Source organism: Malus sylvestris, chromosome 17, assembly GCF_916048215.2.
Source record: "Malus sylvestris chromosome 17, drMalSylv7.2, whole genome shotgun sequence".
In the NCBI taxonomy this organism is placed as follows: domain Eukaryota; kingdom Viridiplantae; phylum Streptophyta; class Magnoliopsida; order Rosales; family Rosaceae; genus Malus; species Malus sylvestris.
In genome coordinates this window covers 12785259-12806654 of record NC_062276.1, presented here as the reverse complement: position 1 = coordinate 12806654, position 21396 = coordinate 12785259, and the positions used below count along the sequence as shown (strand labels likewise).

General features: G+C 40.3%; 2 protein-coding genes across 2 annotated transcripts; both read right to left on the bottom strand.

The window, feature by feature from the left end:
• Window positions 1-528: 528 nt before the first annotated feature.
• LOC126612054 (ubiquinone biosynthesis O-methyltransferase, mitochondrial-like) lies at window positions 529-12216 on the bottom strand. Its single transcript, XM_050280357.1, has 9 exons — window positions 11897-12216; window positions 11672-11761; window positions 11380-11458; window positions 11063-11140; window positions 10888-10936; window positions 10292-10341; window positions 10035-10184; window positions 804-884; window positions 529-705 (listed from the first exon to the last, which is right to left on the bottom strand). The coding sequence occupies exons 1-9, from the start codon at window positions 12133-12135 to the stop codon at window positions 589-591; spliced, it is 933 nt and encodes a 310-aa protein (XP_050136314.1). The 5' UTR covers window positions 12136-12216; the 3' UTR covers window positions 529-588.
• A 5004-nt stretch (window positions 12217-17220) lies between these two features.
• On the bottom strand, window positions 17221-18852 carry LOC126612051 (receptor like protein 29-like). The gene has a single exon (XM_050280354.1). The coding sequence runs from the start codon at window positions 18725-18727 to the stop codon at window positions 17315-17317; it is 1413 nt and encodes a 470-aa protein (XP_050136311.1). The 5' UTR covers window positions 18728-18852; the 3' UTR covers window positions 17221-17314.
• Window positions 18853-21396: the final 2544 nt, after the last annotated feature.

The following is a 21396-nucleotide window of genomic DNA, read 5'->3' as shown; positions in this document are numbered from 1 at the left end:
TAGGGCGTGTTTGGTTGATCGGAAAAGTTTGGGGAACGTACAAACGTGGAAATCGAATGAAAGGGAATGAATTTTATGCCTTGGTTCAAAAGAAGAATCGACCATGTCACCCTTCGATCATAAGTTTTTACTGTTTTGACTCTTGAGGTCACACCCTTAGAGGGGGACTTCCCTACACCCGGGAATGTTGTGGCATTCCAGACCAACGATACATTGTGATTTGAGGAAGTCAACATTACATGAAATGGATTTCCGAAGTCCATCATACACATAAGTATTGTATTACGATATGGATTTCCTAAGGTTGCACACAAGAGTACCTGAAACGAGAGTGTCAAAGTAGCAGTGTGTCAAACTAGTTATACAATGTCATATGCTACTTTGATATCCCCGTTTCATGTACTTTTGTGTGCGACCTTAGAAAATCCGTATGACAATGTCTCTGTGTATGACAATTTCCTTTCTCATTGGATGCAGCTCAACAAAGAAATTAGAAACAATGGGGAGGGGAAAAGGGAGAGGAACAAATTACTAAACAAAATTTTCATTCAAACAAAGAGGGATAACATGGAAACTATTTCCTTACCTTTATAAACTGGATGTCACTGTTTTGATACCATAAGCAATAAAATTTACACTGACATCATCAGATAGAGACCATCTTCCTGTCAAAGGATTGTACTCGATCCCAGCCATCTCTTGGACCTGCACACAACCAACCAAACAGAAAACAAGCTTTAGCAACGAGTGCATGGATAAAAATAGCTGACATTCCTAGGGCGGTAAAAGTTGTTCCGGCTTACTGAAATAGAAGCACGTTCCAGGATCAGGGCTAGTTCTTCGGGAGTGAGAAAACTGGAATATTGATGTGTACCTTTAGGAAGCTGTAAAACAATCGATTTGGTTCAAGTCAAAATGTTATCAACAGTTGAATAGACTTGAGTAAATATGACTAGATCAAACTATTTTCAAAGCAAAACACTGAAGAATACGGAAAGTGTTCCACATCCATAGCGAATATCTAGAGGTACAACTGAATTGAATAAGAGTTAATTCCCTTTCAATGGTCACAATTGTATTCACAATGATATACAACAACAACAACAACAAAGCCTTTTCCCACTAAGTGGGGTCGGCTATATGAATCCTAGAACGCCATTGCGCTCGGTTTTGTGTCATGTCCTCCGTTAGATCCAAGTACTCTAAGTCTTTTCTTAGAGTCTCTTCCAAAGTTGTCCTAGGTCTTCCTCTACCCCTTCGGCCCTGAACCTCTGTCCCGTAGTCACATCTTCGAACCGGAGCGTCAGTCGGCCTTCTTTGCACATGTTCAAAATCACCGGAGCCGATTTTCTCTCATCTTTCCTACAATTTCGGCTACTCCTACTTTACCTCGGATATCCTCATTCCCAATCTTATCCTTTCTCGTGTGCCCACACATCCCACGAAGCATCCTCATCTCCGCTACACCCATTTTGTGTACGTGTTGATGCTTCACCACCCAACATTCTGTGCCATACAACATCGCTAGCCTTATTGCCGTCCTATAAAATTTTCCCTTGAGCTTCAGTGGCCTACGACGGTCACACAACACGCCGGATGCACTCTTTCCATCCAGCTCGTATTCTATGGTTGAGATCTCCATCTAATTCTCCGTTCTCTTGCAAGATAGATCCTAGGTAGCGAAAACGATCGCTTTTTGTGATCTTCGCTAGATTGCTCCGGTCATTAGTGTGGATAAGTATATAAATGGATAGAGATAGGAAAGCAAACACAAGATGTACGTGGTTCACCCAGATTGGCTACGTCCACGGAATAGAAGAGTTCTCATTAATTGTGAAGGGTTTACACAAGTACATAGGTTCAAGCTCTCATTTAGTGAGTACAAGTGAATGATTTAGTACAAATGACATTAGGAAATATTGTGGGAGAATGATCTCGTAATCACGAAACTTCTAAGTATCGGAGTGTGGTGTCGTCTTGACTTGCCTTATCTGTCTCATAGGTAGATGTGGCATCTTCTCTGGAAGTACTCTTCCTCCATCCAGGGGTGGTATCTTTAACTGGTGGAGATGCACAAGGTAATGTATCAATTTCACTTGAAGCTTACTTGTAGTTTCAGGCTTGGTCAAGCGCGATACAAACCATGTAGTAGGAGTCCCCCAAGTCGCCGAGCTAGGGGGTCTGCTGAAAGAGGTGACAGACAAGGTAAGCAATCAGAGCTCCGACTGATTGTTCACCTTCTCCCCATCTTGCAGCAGCATGAAGGATAAAGAGAAGAAAAATGAGAAGAGATGATATGAGATACTTTTGCTTTTGAAGAAGTAACTTTCCACAGGCTTATTCTTGAACTGAGCTGGAGGGTTTTCTGGTTTCCTCCAGAGTATAAGGCCGACTGAAGAATTTGAGGGTCAAAACAAGTCCATCAAATCTAGAGTACGTTCCACCCTGCTGATATGGGATACTTTTGCTTTTGACAGAGTAATGAATGTATCGGCACGTGTGCTGTTACGCTTGTCTCCACATGCTTCCTTGTATCCTTCGCACTTGCCCTATCTGTTCCTCAAGCAGATGCGGAATCTTCCCTGGAAACATAAGATGTTGAAGATGAGTACTCGAGAGCAATGCCAGGTAAGTAATCAGGTAAGGGGTTCCAGGCAGTCAGTTCCTGGCTGGAAGCTTGATTCCAAGTGCTGACTGATTGTTCTCTTTCTCCTTGTCTTGCAGGTAAAAACAAGGCCAAAAGAAAAGACAAGGAAAAAGCATGATATGGGATACTCTTGCTTTTAACCCTGATGATATGAGATATTCTTGCTCTAGTATAGCTTGTTTGCAGAGGTATTATCGGGGGGAAAGAAAGCTGAATATTTCGAAAGGCTTCGTTGGGAGTGCCCTCTCAGATATGATGAAGGGTTGAGCATTTTTGCAGGTCTGCCTGTCCGTTGGGGATGGAGGTCGACATATATAGGAGTCTCCCTAACAACAAGTAGTAATGCTATTCCTTTACCCTGCTTGGTCATAGCACGGTAGTGGGAGCTGCCAGTTTCACATGTTTTAACTCTGTCAGAGCACTTTGAAAAAGTGGTCTGTGGTATCTGGCTCTCGAGATTCGGAGAACGATGCCTCTTCGATTTTTGAGAAAGCAATCATGCTGGGGGTATGACTCTCGAGATTCGGAGGGTGGTGCCTCTTCGATTTTGGAGCAAGCAATCTTGTTGGGAGTGTTGTCTCGAATGTGAGTAAAGGTTGGGCATGTTTGCTAGTCTACCTTGCCACGAAGCACAAATGTTGACACACAGGGACTTTCCAATTATCCAGCAATGGTACTGTTCCTTTACCCTCTCTTCGATTTTGAGAAAGTAGTCATGTTGGGAGTCTGGCTCTCGAGATTCGGAGGACGGTGCCTCTTCGATTTTGGAGCAAGCAATCTTATTGGGAGTGTTTTCTCGAATGTGAGTAAAGGTTGGGCATGTTTGCTAGTCTACCTTGCCACGAAGCACAGAGGTTGACACACAGGGACTTTCCAATTATCCAGCAGTGGTACTGTTCCTTTACAGTTGTGGGTAATAATATGGTAGCTAGACCTTCAAAATTTATGTGTCTAAACTTTTGTTAGTGCTGTTTCTTTGCTATTCTTTTACCTTTCTTGGTCAGAGCGTTGTAGTGGGAGCTGCAAGCTTCACGTGCTCAACTTTGGCAGAGAACTTTGGCAAAGTTATTTGTGGTACCCATGAGCTATTGTTGCATGTGGGAAGTGGGTGATTGAACAGTAAGATTCATGTGCTTTCTACTTCACTAGAAGTCTTCGACAGAATGCCCATAATTTCTGCAAAGCTGAGTGTGCGTGTGACAGGTGTTGACAAGGCTAGAAAAGTAGGTGCCTCTTCGATTTCTGAGATCGGCCCTCGTGGTCTCTGAGCAGCCCAGCTTTTGAGAAAGCGAGCGCCTCTTCGATTGATTCGGAGAACGATGCCTCATCGATTTTTGAGAAAGCAATCATGCTGGGGGTCTGGCTCTCAAGATTCGGGGAGCAGTGTCTCTTCGATTTTTGAGAAAGTAATCATGTTGGGAGTCTGGCTCTCGAGATTCGGAGGGCGGTGCCTCTTCGATTTTGGAGCAAGCAATCTTGTTGGGAGTGTTTTCTCGAATGTGAGTAAAGGTTGGGCATGTTTGCTAGTCTACCTTGCCACGAAGCACAGAGGTTGACACACAGGGACTTTCCAATTATCCAGCAATGGTACTGTTCCTTTACCCTCTCTTCGATTTTTAAGAAAGTAGTCATGTTGGGAGTCTGGCTCTCGAGATTCGGAGGACGGTGCCTCTTCGATTTTGGAGCAAGCAATCTTATTGGGAGTGTTTTCTCGAATGTGAGTAAAGGTTGGGCATGTTTGCTAGTCTACCTTGCCACGAAGCACAGAGGTTGACATACAGGGACTTTCCAATTATCCAGCAGTGGTACTGTTCCTTTACCCTTGTGGGTAATAATATGGTAGCTAGACCTTCAAAATTTATGGGTCTAAACTTTGTTAGTGCTGTTTCTTTGCTATTCTTTTACCCTTCTTGGTCAGAGCGATGTAGTGGGAGCTGCAAGCTTCACGTGCTCAACTTTGGCAGAGAACTTTGGCAAAGTTATCTGTGGTACCCATGAGCTATTGTTGCGTGTGGGAAGTGGGTGATTGAACAGTAAGATTCATGTGTTTTCTACTTCCCCAGAAGTCTTTGACAGAATGCCCATAATTTCCGCAAAACTGAGTGTGCGTGTGACAGGTGCTGACAAGGCTGGAAAAGGCTGGAAAAGTAGGTGCCTCTTCGATTTCTGATATCGGCCCTCGTGGTCTCTGGGGAGCCCAGCTTTTGAGAAAGCGAGCGCCTCTTCGATTTTTGAGATCGGCCTTCGTGGTCTTTGAGCAGCCCAACTTTTGAGAAAGCAAACGCCTCTTCGATTTCTGAGATCAACCCTCGTGATCTCTAAGCAGCCCAGCTTTTGAGAAAGCAAACGCCTCTTCGATTTCTGAGCAGCCGCCTCTTCGATTTCTGAGCAGGCGCCTCTTCGATTTCTGAAGCTTCGTCGAGTGCAGATTTTTATAGGGGCTGGCATTAAGTTCCAAAGCACACTTGAATCTCCACCAGTAGAAGCTTCATTCTTGCACTTCTAAGATCTTGATTTGTCCGACCTCTTCTCTCTTCAACACCTTTGAAAATGTCTGGCCCCTCCGACCGTCGTTTTGACTTGAACCTTGTTGAAGAGGCAGCCCCGCCTTCTCCAGACAACATATGGCGCCCATCCTTCGTCTCCCCTACTGGTCCTCTTACCGTTGGGGATTCCGTGATGAAGAATGATATGACCGCTGCGGTGGTGGCCAGGAACCTTCTCACTCCCAAAGATAACAGACTACTTTCCAAACGGTCTGATGAGTTAGCTGTTAAGGATTCGCTGGCTCTCAGTGTTCAGTGTGCAGGTTCTGTGTCTAATATGGCCCAACGCCTATTTGCTCGAACCCGCCAAGTTGAATCATTGGCGGCTGAAGTGATGAGTCTCAAACAGGAGATTAGAGGGCTCAAGCATGAGAATAAACAGTTGCACCGGCTCGCACATGACTATGCTACAAACATGAAGAGGAAGCTTGACCAGATGAAGGAAACTGATGGTCAGGTTTTACTTGATCATCAGAGATTTGTGGGTTTGTTCCAAAGGCATTTATTGCCTTCGTCTTCTGGGGCTGTACCGCGTAATGAAGCTCCAAATGATCAACCTCTGATGCCTCCTCCTTCTAGGGTTCTGTCCAGTACTGAGGCTCCAAATGATCCCCCTCCGGTGCCTTCTCTTTCTGGGGCTCTACCGACTGCTGAGACTTCTCCTAAGCAACCTTTGTGAAGGCTCCCTCTTGTGTGCTTATTTTGACTCATGTATATTTACATATTTGTAGCTTATCGGGGATATCAATAAATAAGCTTTCCTTCATTTCAACGTATTGTGTTAAATACACCAAAGCCTTCTTCGCTAAGTTCTTTGAATTTTCTTTTGTTAAAGCTTGTATGTTGAAGCTTTCTGAGTGGAGCATGTAGGTTGGGGTAGTGTTCTCTTAATTTCCCGAATGAGGAAAACTTCTCGGTTGGAGACTTGGAAAATCCAAGTCACTGAGTGGGATCGGCTATATGAATCTTAGAACGCCATTGTGCTCGATCCTGTGTCATGTCCTTCGTTAGATCCAAGTACTCTAAGTCTTTTCTTAGAGTCTCTTCCAAAGTTTTCCTAGGTCTTCCTCTACCCCTTCGGCCCTGAACCTCTGTCCCATAGTCGCATCTTCTAATCGGAACGTCAGTAGGCCTTCTTTGCACATGTCCAAACCACCGTAACCGATTTTCTCTCATCTTTCCTTCAATTTCGGCTACTCCTACTTTACCCCGGATATCCTCATTCCTAATCTTATCCTTTCTCGTGTGCCCACACATCCAACGAAGCATCCTCATCTCCGCTACACCCATTTTGTGTACGTGTTGATGTTTCACCGCCCAACATTCTGTGCCATACAGCATCGCCGGCCTTATTGCCGTCCTATAAAATTTTCCCTTGAGCTTCAGTGGCATACGGCGGTCACACAACACGCCGGATGCACTCTTCCACTTCATCCATCCAGCTTGTATTCTATGGTTGAGATCTCCATCTAATTCTCCGTTCTTTTGCAAGATAGATCCTAGGTAACGAAAACGGTCGCTCTTTGGTATTTCTTGATCTCCGATCCTCACCCCTAACTCGTTTTGGCCTCCATTTGCACTGAACTTGCACTCCATATATTCTGTCTTTGATCGGCTTAGGCGAAGACCTTTAGATTCCAACACTTCTCTCCAAAGGTTAAGCTTTGCATTTACCCCTTCCTGAGTTTCATCTATCAACACTATATCGTCTGCGAAAAGCATACACCAAGGAATATCATCTTGAATATGTCGTGTTAACTCATCCATTACCAACGCAAAAAGGTAAGGACTTAAGGATGAGCCTTGATGTAATCCTACAGTTATGGGAAAGCTTTCGGTTTGTCCTTCATGAGTTCTTACGGCAGTCTTTGCTCCTTCATACATATCCTTTATAGCTTGGATATATGCTACTCGTACTCCTTTCTTCTCTAAAATCCTCCAAAGAATGTCTCTTGGGACCCTATCATACGCTTTTTCCAAATCTATAAAGACCATGTGTAAATTCTTTTTCCCATCTCTATATCTTTCCATCAATCTTCGTAAGAGATAGATTGCCTCCATGGTTGAGCGCCCTGGCATGAACCCGAATTGGTTGTCCGAAACCCGTGTCTCTTGCCTCAATCTATGCTCAATGACTCTCTCCCAGAGCTTCATTGTATGACTCATTAGCTTAATACCCCTATAGTTCATGCAATTTTGTACGTCGCCCTTATTCTTGTAGATAGGCACCAAAGTGCTCATTCGCCACTCATTTGGCATCTTCTTCGTTTTCAAAATCCTATTGAAAAGGTCAGTGAGCCATGTTATACCTGTCTCTCCCAAAAGTTTCCACACTTCGATTGGTATATCGTCTGGGCCTATTGCTTTTTTATGCTTCATCTTCTTCAAAGCTACAACCACTTCTTCCTTCCGGATTCGACGATAAAAAGAGTAGTTTCTACACTCTTCTGAGTTACTCAACTCCCCTAAAGAAGCACTCATTTCATGTCCTTCATTGAAAAGATTATGAAAATAACCTCTCCATCTGTCTTTAACCGCGTTCTCTGTAGCAAGAACCTTTCCATCCTCATCCTTGATGCACCTCACTTGGTTTAGGTCCCTTGTCTTCTTTTCCCTTGCTCTAGATAGTTTATAGATATCCAACTCTCCTTCTTTGGTATCTAGTCGTTTATACATATCGTCGTAAGCCGCTAACTTAGCTTCTCTGACAGCTTTCTTCGCCTCTTGCTTCGCTTTTCTATACCTTTCACCATTTTCATCAGTCCTCTCCTTGTATAAGGCTTTACAACATTCCTTCTTAGCCTTCACCTTTGTTTGTACCTCCTCATTCCACCACCAAGATTCCTTTTGGTGTGGGGCAAAGCCCTTGGACTCTCCTAATACCTCTTTTGCTACTTTTCGGATACAACTAGCCATGGAATCCCACATTTGGCTAGCTTCCCCCTCTCTATCCCACACACATTGGGTGATTACCTTCTCTTTGAAAATGGCTTGTTTTTCTTCTTTTAGATTCCACCATCTAGTCCTTGGGCACTTCCAAGTCTTGTTCTTTTGTCTTACTCTTTTGATATGTACATCCATCACCAACAAGCGATGTTGATTAGCCACGCTCTCTCCTGGTATAACTTTGCAATCCTTACAAGTTATACGATCCCCTTTCCTCATTAGAAGAAAATCTATTTGTGTTTTTGACGACCCACTCTTGTAGGTGATCACATGTTCTTCTCTCTTCTTAAAGAAGGTGTTGGCTAAGAAGAGATCATATGCCATTGCAAAATCCAAGATAGCTTCCCCATCCTCGTTTCTCTCCCCAAAACCATGGCCACCATGAAAACCTCCATAGTTGCCTGTCTCCCTGCCCACGTGTCCATTTAAATCTCCTCCTATAAATAACTTCTCCGTCTGAGCAATTCCTTGCACCAAGTCTCCAAGATCTTCCCAAAATTTCTCCTTCGAACTCGTATCCAACCCTACTTGAGGTGCGTACGCACTAATCACATTGATAAGTTCTTGTCCTATTACAATCTTGATTGCCATGATTCTATCTCCTACCCTCTTGACATCTACAACATCTTGTACCAAGGTCTTGTCCACGATGATGCCAACACCGTTTCTCGTTCTATTTGTGCCCGAATACCAAAGTTTAAACCCTGAGTTTTCTAGATCCTTTGCCTTACTACCAACCCACTTAGTTTCTTGTAGGCACATAATATTTATCCTTCTCCTCACCATAACTTCCACTACTTCCATAGATTTTCCCGTTAAGGTTCCTATATTCCACATTCCTAAACGCATTTTGCTCTCTTGAACTCTACCCTTCTGTCCTAGCTTCTTCACCCTCCCCCGTCTAATAGGATCAAAGTACTTCTTTTGTGTGTCCCGGGTAAAGTTGATAGGAGCATATGCTCCCAAACAACTTTGAGTGGAGTCGTTCGAAAAGAAGTTTCTATGGCCCCCTTGCTCATTTAACACTGCATCCGGGTGCCGATGGAGATACAGCGATCCTTGCTCACTTATCACTGTGCTCAGGCCACACAGCGCGCCACTTACGGGTGACGCCCTAGCTTTAGCGCGATTTTGTTCTGGATTCATTTTCATAAGGATTCGACGTGATCATGGAGTGCCGGCTGTCGACTACCTGACGCCCTCCCCCTCCTCCTTTATCCGGGCTTGGGACCGGCCATGTAAGACATAGGCGGAGTTTGTATTCACAATGATATAATATGAAATATTAGTATTGCTTCAGGATGCGTTTCAAGACATATTAGTGCACTTAAAATTTGAAATCTGACATCATTTTGTGAGTCACATTTTCTGAAGTCTTCTATGCGAAATATCGGTTGGATAGTTCTAATAAAACAGGAATCATATTATTCACATATATGAGAATCAGGTTTGTTAGAATGTCTTAAGAGTATGACTTCCACGCAAAAGAGTCAAAACCTATTATTCAACTCGATCTTGTAAATAAAATAAATCTAGAGGCATTCTTGAATTCCCTTAATTATTTTAAATAGACATTCCTATATGATTAATCACATGTCAGTCGCAATTGGCTAACTGTGAGGGTCACCGACTACTCAAACAAAACCGATCTCAATTTATGGGCAATGTTTTAAACGTCTCTTGGGTGTATATTTTATGTTAGAAAATAATGCGATGATTATACCGTCATGAAAGACGAGGTAGTAAAAAAGAATTAGAGATAATGAAGGCCTAAAATTTCAAACAAGAATGCAACAAAAATTAGAAAAGATAGCAAATTTTGCTGCAAAGCAACAGATGTTGCATGGTAAATCAAAAACACATAATCAACTGCAGGAGGTAATAATGAATTATACCCAGTGGAGGATATACTCTGCTGCAACAATGGCAGCAGCATACGCTCTCATAGAACGGTTAATAGTTGAAACAACAGTAGCTCCACCGGGGACAGTTAAGGCTGATAGAGATTTGCAGAACTCAGTAGGGTCTGCAACGTGCTCAATTACCTTGAGTAAATCATTAATTTACAACCAAATTAGAATAAACCATAGCAGTTTGTAAACACTGAAGCGAGAGAATCATATAGGCAGTTTGTAGATTCTTAAGACCATACCTCCAAAGCAAACACAGCATCAAAATTCTTCTGTTCCTCAACTAGCTTTTCTGTGTACAAATGGAAGAACACAAGCCTCAAGTTAAAAGAAAACTATATGAGATAAAAGAAATATACAAAAGATCTTCAACAATGAATTTATATCACTTACAGAACAAATAAAAAAGTTACAAAACTCATACCAACACAATTGCTAGTTCAGGTCGAACAAGCTTTTCAAGATCAACAACATTTACTGATACCAACACAAAATATAAATTGCACAGAACAGATTTCAAATAGGATTTTTTATTACAAGAAGGATACTGAAAAGAATCACAATACAAATTATATCATGAAAGAATGTCTCAGAACGAAAACGGTTTTTAAGTGATTATAATATCAGTTGGGTATTCTTCATCGTATTTGGCAGGTTTTGATTGTAGCAGATGCAATCAAGATCCTAACTTTATATGCCATCAATGTTCAAAGTAAGTCATTCAATGTGTTCATTAAGAGTGGAAAGCCACGCATTCTAGAAAGATGCAAGAAAGATTGAATATTAATTGAATGCATTTCCAAAATCTTTACAGAATAGGAAAAAATTTAGCACATACCAGCTGTTGTGCATTGATAGTCAATTCTCGAAGTCACTGGATCTAAATCCTGTGTGAGTGAATAAAGTTTAGAAGTATGTCAACACACTTTACGAAACAAAGTACTTGCACATGGACAAATACTTGATCAAATAAAATTTGAATTTATTGCCATTGTTCAAGAGAGTGGCCATACAGCATGAACGCGCGCTATGTTGATATTTTTCTCCACTGCATCAACTCCCGTCACAGTAGCTCCCATTCGAGCTAAAGGCTGAAAAAGGCTAAAGATTAGCATGAACCCTTAACCAAAAACAATTGCTAGGTAAAGCTATCGCTTATATTAAACATATCCGGAAGAAAAAAAGGATTCAAAATGCTGTACGAGTAAAATGCAGAACATATTAATAAGGAATCAGCACACCACAGGGAGGAGGTACAGTTATATAAACACGGCGGTTAAAGTGCAGTGAAGAGGAGTAAATGCACCTGGGAAGGTGCACGATAACATACCTCAGAAAGAATTCCACCACCGCAGCCAACATCAATAAATTTGAGACCTTCGAATGGCTTAGGGGACAACGGATCCTTCCTGAAGATCAGAAACACGAAAGATGATAAACAGAATCATCATTTAGCTTTCCAAGTCTTGAAAAATGTTAGTGAAGTATCATTCCTTTTACGAATTTCACTTCCGCAGACAATGCCAGGCACCAAAGCAATCTACTTTCTTAATTACTTGGCAGCTATCAATTTGGAGATATTACCAAACCCTAAATCTACACCAAGAAAACCTTTAATTTACCCGAAATGTCGGCAAAGCGTGGAGCGAATGAAAGCAAGTCTTGTAGGATTCAGCATATGCAATGGTTTGAACGGCCCTTCAGAATCCCACCTGAAAAATCCGATAGCTTTAATCTCATAAGTAAATTTCCTTCTCATTGGTCAATAAATCACAATAATACCACAGCTAAATCAAATTCAAGTGCAGAAATTGAGACTTGTATGCTAAAAAGGGAGAAGCTCTCACCAGGTTTCGGCAACGGCGGCGAACTTGGCGAGCTCGTACTGGTTCAGAGACGATGGGGAAGGAGAATGAGGGTTTGGCGGCGGTGGAGCCGGAAGAGGCTCGGTTAGAGGAGGAGAGTCTGAGAAGAGTCTGGTTGCACTGTGAATGCTCGAGATCCGTGGGCTGAGATTGCGGTGGAGGATTGTGGAGCTGGTGTGCGGTGCTCGGAGTTGCTTCAGGAGCTTCAAAGCCACAGCCATGGCGATTTTGCTGAGAGAAAGTGAAATTGAACGAAGAAGAAAGGAAGGGAATCGGTGGGTATTTTTTCAGTTTTTGTACTGGATCCGGGTCTGGTCTGCAAATAGAGTCCGGCAAAGGAATCCTTTGGGTTGGGTTTATGGGTGGGATGGTGAAGGCCCAAAATATGGCCCATCCTTTTTGTCTGGTCTGCAAATTCGTTTTTGATCGGCTTTGGAAAAAAAATAAAAAAAATTATTTGTTTGGAAATGCATTTATAATGTCTGAAAGCTTTATTGGTAAAAATATTTTGGGATTCTAAAACACTTGAAACGCATTGTTAAAGAAATACCAGTTATCTGTTTTTCTTTTTTTTTCAGGAAACACTTTAAGTATTTTTTCAAACATTATTTGTATTTTTACTAAAAAATTTGGTTCAAAAGCTCCTTCAAACATGCGTAAAAACCACATGTCAAATTATTTTTATAAGAAGCACTTTTCAAGTGTTTGTTCATAAAGCAAGCACTTAGACATTTAATGAAAATTTAACATGTTTCTAATGAAAGCACTTCTACTTATAAATATTTTATGACCAAAAGTGTTTCTTATAGAAGCAATTTCAAACGAGTCATTCTCTTTATTTATTTTTCCCTAGAGTTTGAATGGGATTATGTGTTTGAAAAGAAAAGTAGAAAACCCTACTTTAAAAATGCCGTTCCACTAAGAAAGGGCAATTGAATCCTTTTTCTAATTTCTCCTTTGTAGATAAAACCAAATCATATACAATAATCTCTTCAATAATCTGAGTCTGACCAAAACAAATCAACGAACAATTGAGTAATCAGTTGAGATATGCATTCGAGAGATAACCAAGGAATAATGCTCCTAATTTAACTTGACAAGTATCATAAAAAAAAAGTTAGCCTCGCGACAAACATGTTTCACGTCAATTTCAACTTTTTTTTTTTTTTTTTACTTCAAATCAAAGGGCTGTGCATGACTTGGGGTCCAAATCAAGAGAGGGAAAACCTCTAGTCAGTTACATAGCAAGTTAAAATGCACTTGCCAAAAAATCTTTCAAAAAATATGACAATGAAACATATCAATTATGTCTGTAGTTGTACAATCTTGTAGTCAATCAGATTCTGGATTTCAAATATCTTTGTCATGATAAAAGAAGAGAAGAGACGAGAGTCGAAATCGACTTTTCAAAAGGAGAGAGAGAGAGAGAGAGCTTGGATAAGCACCAGGATCCTCGCCGGATCCATTCCCTAGGGATCCCGCAATCCTGTCCGTTCATTGTATATCGTGCAGTCATTTTTCGTTAGATACTATTTACTTTTGAATTTTAAAATTTAAAATTTAAATGATTTCTGACCGTACGATATACGATGAACGGACAGGATTGTGGGATCCCTAGAATCCCTATAGAATGGATCCGGCGAGGATCCTGGTCCCTTGGATAATCCTTCTTAGCTTGTGCCCCACTCAATAAGAACTTAATTATATAATTTATATTATACTAATTACCGTACTTTCTCTTCTATTTAAAGTCTTTGATTATCGCGAATTTTTCCGAGGTTTATGGCCAAATTTTCCGCTCGATCTAAATGTTAATAATTTGTAGCATCATGGCAAATTATACCACTTGGGCATATATAGAGATTAAAAGCCCCTTTGAGATGATGTGTGCAGAAACTGCATGCCTTGCACTTCGAAGCTCAACTAACATATACATATATATATATATATATATATACACACACACCCATACAGATTCTCAAAGAGAAGGGATCAAAAAATGAGAATTAATTGCAAGGCCAACAATACATCGAACTTTAACGAAGTGCTATTTTTCAAGTTGCATCTCATAGATCGTTTTTGCAAAATATTTGTCAAATAAAAAATATAGATGGTTCGAATCGTTGAAGTTCGAATCTCTATATACACATATATCTAGGGACCCAAATTGTGTGTGTGTGTATATATATATATGTAAAGGGTCACATAAATATCAGATGAACGTACATGATTGAACATCACATCTTGAATTTTACCTAAAGGCAATAAAGCATCCCGATGTGTACACAAAATATATAGGTGAAAACTGAAAAGGAAAAAAGATGAGGCTTGAGAAACAATGCTACTGTGGTGTAAAAATTGGTACTTGCTCAAAGGACTCCTTTTCCCACGTGAGGTTCTCTGCAACTATTATTTCCTTGTATAAACCTTGGTTAACAAAGAAAATGACAGACAGGTAGTTCCTGTCTTAGTCCCCCACTACTCTCCTGGCTACATTCACCATCCCCCCTCCTTCTGTAGTAATTCCGGTGAAATGTCTGGTATCGGAAGTTTACCAAATTTCAAATCTGCTTTTAAGAAGTATATTTGTTTTCATATGGTCAATTGGTTTTATATTAAAACTTCAACTACTTTTATGGTATTAGATCTGGTTGTCACGCGTGTTCGACGTCACTCTTGTGCAGCCCACATGTAAGGTTTGAAAACTCGTCATACGTGAGGGAAGTGTATGAGGATGTGAAGAAATGTCTCACATCGAAAAATTAATTTACCAAACTCTACATGTTCTTATAAGAAATTGCGTTACTCACTGCATTGTTAATTCGGTTTAGGGTGAAATATCAACGTCTTTCTTCTATTATTTCTCCTTTATTGCATTTGGGGCCGGGATGGGCGTGTGATAGTTTGGACTCTACCTGTTCGAACTGTTTCCTAGAACTGGAAATTGGATTTGATTCTACTTGCCAAGTTGCCAACCTTTTGATAAGGGCTGCATGAGGGCTTTGGTACAACAATGTTCACTCTATGATCCAAGGTCCCTCATAAAAATAACATACATGTTATATCATCAGACTAAATTATAAGTGATCGTACGTTTGCTTCATTATAATTGTTTGATTTGGGCGTATATTGTGGTGTCTTAGCCAAGTATTAATGAGATATATCAACTTTGATCGACGCTTTGCTTAGCGTAAAGCCATTGATGAAATTGAACTAGTTAAAATTAGGGTTTTGATATACGCGCATGGGTGTTTGTCAACGATTATCCTTGGCAGAGGGTATTTCAAATTGGAGAAGAGAAGTTTTGCCTGCTTAAAACATAATTGAACATCTTCACTCTAAGCTGATTGATTTTGTTTTGCATGCTCATATTCTAGTAAATATGTACGCCCTAGAATTACTTGCATGCATAGAGGACTGATTGAGCATTTCCCCTCAGATTATCATATAAAATACATATAAAAAAAAAATTATGTGAGGTCCTAGTCCATACTGAGAGATTTTCATCATTTTCTGGTATGCTATACACCAAAGAATAGTAAAATTTTCGCTTACACAAATTCAAGCTTGTAAATACGGAGCAAGTAAGAACTACTACATGTGATTCAAAATTGATTAGGGCGATTTTCAAGCCAATAAGACTTTCTGCTTTGTAAGAAACGGAATGAACGTTTACCATACACAACTTTATTCTTATTTTACAAAGTGAATGTTTCAACTACTCGAATAGAGAGGTAGGTAAATATATAGCTAGGGCACTTGACTAGAACGAAACAATTGAGCATACGGTAAATGCTGTACCAAAACACTATTTCTTAAAATTGATGGGGTTTTTGTTAAATCCATTAAACCCGTTGATGTGATTTATTTTCTAAAATTGATTGGGTTTTTTTTTTTTTTTGTCTTTTGGTGATAAAACTAAAATTAATTGTTCTGATAGGATATGCTGTACCAAAACAGTGAAGTGATTTTTTTTTTTTTTTTTGCAAATGTCTAAAAAGGAATAGTGGGATCCAGCTATTAAGAGGTCCATGTGTCCTTCGCAATTCAGTCCTCCTCTGCACGCAGGTGGTCTTGTTTCATCAACCCTCCCTACACGGGCAAATGTCCTACAAAATAATACCCCACCCCGCCCCACCATTGTGGTTTCTTTTTCCCTTTCATTATTTGATCAAGTTTACAAATTTACCCAAGTTTTGTTCTTTTCTTTTCTTACTGAGCAAACAAACACATTGAATTGTTGTACATTTGGTTTGGGTGGTAGAAATTTATAAATTCTGGTTTAAATTGATGTCTACTCTTCAAAGATAAATCTATCTGGTTCTGGTCCCAGCAATTAAACCTTTAATCGAACCAACATGTATATATATATTGAAGAAAGTTGAGGTTCCAACATAAAATTAACTGGTATATGATAACTTACTTATAAACCTATGCAAAGTCTCTCCCCCATTAATGTGGGACTTAGTCTCAACACGCCCTCTCACGTGTGGCGAATTTTGAAGTTTAATATGTGCACAACAAAACAGGGTGATGTGGAGTGCTTGTGTGTTGTGGAGCGCATCTGGCTCTGATACCATGAAGAAAGTTGAGATTTCACCATAAAACCAATTGGCATATGAGAAGTAGTCTAACTTACTTAGCCCATGCAAAGTCTCTCGTCTCATCAATATAAGATTCATTCTTAATATATATATATATATATATATATATATATATATAATATTGTCAGATGATGCTCTCGCCTGCTTGCTAATGGTAATCTCCCCAAAAGTAAGTGTCAAAATCAGGAGCTGCATATTTCCATGGAATTATTGTTTTTGTTTATAGATGATACTGTGTTCGCATATTTGATATGACCTGGTTAGATAAGTAATTGTCTTTCAATTTCAGGGAAATTTTGTAGGCATGATCTTTAGGTGATAACATATCAAATGCCCTGTTTCGATTATGCGAAATATTGTGGGGCAAGCCTAGACGACTGACTAATACCATATTAAATTACTAATTGATTAGTGCTTCTGCTTATACTCCGCTTCTGCTTATACACCGCTTCAAAGATAGAGTTCACTTAAGTATTACAGTCATGCACTATGTGACCATAACAAGATAATGCATATGCCACAAGTGACTTATAACTCAGTTGGTTAAGAGTATATCCTTATACTTGTCAAGAATTTTGCTTCCCGATAAACATCACGGAAGGAAGGGGATAGATTTGAAATCTTTTTTTTTTTAATTTGGATAATTTGATGTAATATCTTATCATACGTCCAGAAGAAAATCCCCTAAATACACATCAAATCTTGCGAACTCCCATAAAATTCTTATATCCATTAAATAATATTTTTCACAATAATCATCAACAAATCAGACTAAATTAACCACAAATATATTTTGTCACACTAAAAACATCTGATGATGTAATCCCAAAACACACAAAACAGCATACAGAAAAAATGGTTTTATGGAGAGCCCAGATGGAGAAGGAGCTTGAGAATTCTTCAATGGCAGGGCAGGTGAAGCAATCTGATCACTGCTTCCGCAGACATTAACTCCAACTTTCAAACTGTGAGCTTCTGAGGAACTCACACAGAGACCTGGGTTTCCACTGAGGTCCAAGTTCCTCCCCAACCTCTTGAGGAAACTTGCATTGAAAGGCACAACACCCCCCAACATGTTTCTGCTCAGATTCATGTGGTAAATGTGCGAGAGGCTCCCAAACCCGACCGGGATTTCGCCCGTTAGCCGGTTATCCTGCAGCGACAGAGTGCTCAAATTCTTGAGCTGGGAGAAGGATTCCGGGATGGTGCCCGAGTAGCCGGAATCAGCCAGCCTGAGTTCTTGGAGCTTCACCAATTTACCAAACTCCAATGGCAGAGGAATGTGCATTGGATTGCCGTCTAAAATGAAATACTGCAAGCTCTGCAACTTTTCCAACCCCTTCGGAAATTTCCCACTTAATTTGTTGTTGCTTAACGCCATGAAAACCAAAAAACCGAGCTTTTCGATGCCATTGGGGATGGAGCCTGTGAGTTGATTGGAGCTGAAGTCAACTTTTTGAAGCAAACCCAGTTGACCAACTGTGTCTGGGATGGAGCCTATGAGAGAATTGTAGCTTAAATCAAGGCCTTGGAGGTTTCTGAGACTGCCCAGCTGCATAGGGATGGTGCCTGTGAGCACATTGTAACTCAAATCAAGGTGGATTAGTTTCCGAAGGGTGAAAATCTCCGAGGGGATCGGACCGGAGAGGCGGTTTTGTGACAATGTGAGGATCTCAAGGGACTTGAGGTCGGATATTTGTGGTGGGATTGGGCCGGAGAGTGCCGGGTTGGACCGGAGGCTGAGCTGCTGGAGGGAGGCAGGGGATGATGCTCTGTTTTGAGAAACAGAGAGGGTGGTTTTTGTGTGAGTGAAGCAGTTGAAGAAGAAAGCAGATTGGAGAAACGGGAGGGAGAAGATTAGGGAAGGGAATGTGGCTGTTTTTTTGCAGGAGGGGTTTGGTGAGGTGCCAAAATCTAGCCGGGAGACATGGGGGCGGTTGTCTTTTCCGATTTTGCACTCGATTCCGGGCCAGGAGGAGGAGGGTTGGCAAGGGGTAGGATGGGAAATCCTCCAGGGTTGATCAGAGGACATGGATTCCATGATCTTGAACAGGGTTTCTGATTCAGATGGAAGCATGGTGGCGGCGGTGGTGGTCGAAGGAGGGTGAGAGAGGAGGAGCAGGAGGAGGAGGAGGAGTGGAGGGAGAGAGAGTGGGAAGGGAAGGCACATTGTGTCAAGGTATATGGGAGGTTCGGAGAGTTGCAGCATTTTGTTGTCTGGCTTTACAGTTTTAACCTCACGTGAGAGTGCTAGAGAGAGAGAGAGAGAGAGAGAGAGAGAGAGGGGGGGGAGAAGTGATTGAAGTGATAGGAGCGATAATAAGTGGGAGGGGGAAGTCATGAGTCATGACATTTGAGTGAGAATTTGATAATTTGAAAGCAAAGGTAGGGTCGTGACTCGTGACTGAGGGAACTTATAACATTAGGCAGAAAGTTGAGTGTTGTGGAAAATAAGGGCATGTTTCACTTTTCCCAAGCATTGGATTTTGAATTTTTTTATAGAAAAAACTAATTAAAAGTGTTAGGAAAATTTGAATTTTAACGATAAAAATAAAATAAAAGGTAAAATAAATAGTATCATGATTAAATTTTTAGTGTAAAAATATGATTTTTCTTTAAAGTAAATAGTACTAGAATCTTTTCGTTAAAGTTCCCTTCTTTTATTTCATTGGGATTTAAAGATTATTTGTTTGTTTTTCTATTATTAACATCCGGAATTGTTTGATAATTTTTTTTTATTTTTTTTTATTTTTTAAATATGAATCTTATTTGGTAAGTACTTTTAGTTTTTAATTTTTAATTTTCTGAAAATTGAAAGTAGTTATGAAACAATACTTTAGTTTTGAGATTTCATAAAACTAAAAATTGAAAATAAAATGCTTATTGTGTGACAACTCGTCCTAGAAATTATTTATCGGAGGTGTGAAAAGTCAGAATTACCCATGGTCATTGAGTTGTATTATTGGTTTCATTGTGTTTTTGGACCCATATTCTTAAATCCTAATTGTTTGGAACCAATTAGGATTAGAGTTTGGTGTATTGTGGGTTGTTCACTATTTTGGACCACACATCACTCCTCCATTCTCTCTCTCACTCTCGTGCACACACTCTCTCTCGGTTTCACTCTCTCTCCTTCGAACTCGTATGGACAAGCACCCAAAACCCTTGAAACTTCACGGATCGTGGTCAAAGTTGGCACCATTGTGTTCGTGAAGCTCAGACGAGTCGATTGGTACCCATTTTAGGTAAAGATACCTTCGAAAACCCTAGTTTTTCATAACCCCCGATTTTGTGCACTATTCATGCACACGTAATTATGGATGTTTTTGGAAATTTGAAGCTTGAAGGAAGCTTAGTGAGAAGCTTGGAGTGCTTCGTTTGAAGGTTTTGGAAGTTGGGATCGTGTGAACGAAGTTTGGCCAGTTTTTCTTGGAATTCTCTAGTGAGATCCCATGACTTTTAGAGCTTTAAATTAGTATGATTGTGTTCTACAAGTTAAGAGCTTCATTTTGGTATGAACTTCGTGAAAATGGTGAAGAAACGAGTGAGAAATCAAAGTTCTAAAAATCCCCAGTTTTCCGACGACGACGATGGTCGTCGGAGTCCCAAGGTTGAAGACGACAGAATATTCCGTCAAGTCTGATGGAATATTCCAACACCGTTAGTTAGATTTAACAGTAACGGTTAGAAGTTGACGGAATATTCCTGACGGCGTTAACTGACGCCGTCAGCATGCCTGGCATGTGGCCGCACGTGGGCGGTGCATATTGCCGTGCCTTGGCCGACGCGTGGCAGCGCGTGGATGGTCGGAAAAATATTCTAAAAATATAGGGATGATCCTGAGGTTGTGTAGGTCATTGTGTTATATTCATATACCCAATTTGAGCTATGTCTGAGAAGTTATTACATAGTTTGGTATATGTGCATTAAAGTGACGTTTATATAGTTGTTTCGCTCATAGGTGAGGCCTATTCTCAGGACGAGCGTAATCAATCGAGGCTCGGGGGCTACGACCCATCGACATATTTGTAAGTGGGTAGTTATTTTCAATATATATATACTTGACGTTTTTCCCAGAAAACATATTTAAAGGAAATGCGATTTAAATGCCATGCATATGAATTTATATTTCGTACATGAATTGGTATGTGAAGCTTTATATATTTAAATGTGGTGTTGTGGACGCCCTGAAGCTCAGGTAAGTTGTGTTTGGTTATGTGAATCATCGATGATGTGATATGTGATTGAATAATGTTGAGCTCATAAAACTGCACCTAGGGTGATTGTGATTTAGCCAGAGATATGAAGTACAAGTCTGTTTATTATGTCGCCCCCGCACTATATGCTCATATCGGATCCAATTTAAGTGCACAGTCTTGTTGTACAGACCTTATTTATAGTTCTGACTCGTAAGTGACTAGCGATTTATCGCCCAACTATTATGAGAGAGTAGAATTGAGCATAATTATATTACACCCAATCTTGTCGTACAGACCCTTTTTATTAGTGGTTCCGACTTATATGCAGTATATTGCCATATAGGTCATTGTAGTGACTTCGGCTAGATTGACTTTTGAGCTATGAATTCAGCCGTACAAACTTTCACAGGGGTTTCAACTAATATGTTATATTTCTATGAATTTATTCTTACCTGAATTGCTTACCTTGTTATATCTTGGCATGACATACATATGATTATGAATATGTAAAGCATGATTTGAAATGATATATTTATATACATATTTATGTATTCTATTTTCTGGGAAAGTAATCATATACTTGTTTTACGGCGAGGGGTTAGTGTACTCAAAAGAAAATAAGGTTTTTGTGTAAATGTGTTTTACTGACCCACTCAACTTTGTTTTTCACCCCTCCAGG

What these genes read in the sequence shown, in the direction of transcription:
- LOC126612054 (XM_050280357.1), bottom strand. Translation starts at nt 12,135, where the DNA reads ATGGCTGTGGCTTTGAAGCTCCTGAAGCAACTCCGAGCACCGCACACC. An exon ending in CAGAGTATATCCTCCACTGG is followed by an intron (nt 885 to 10,034) that starts GTATAATTCATT and finishes ATTGTTTTACAG; the next exon opens with CTTCCTAAAGGTACACATCA. An exon ending in TGGAACGTGCTTCTATTTCA is followed by an intron (nt 706 to 803) that starts GTAAGCCGGAAC and finishes GGTTGTGTGCAG; the next exon opens with GTCCAAGAGATGGCTGGGAT.
- LOC126612051 (XM_050280354.1), bottom strand. Translation starts at nt 18,727, where the DNA reads ATGCTGCAACTCTCCGAACCTCCCATATACCTTGACACAATGTGCCTT.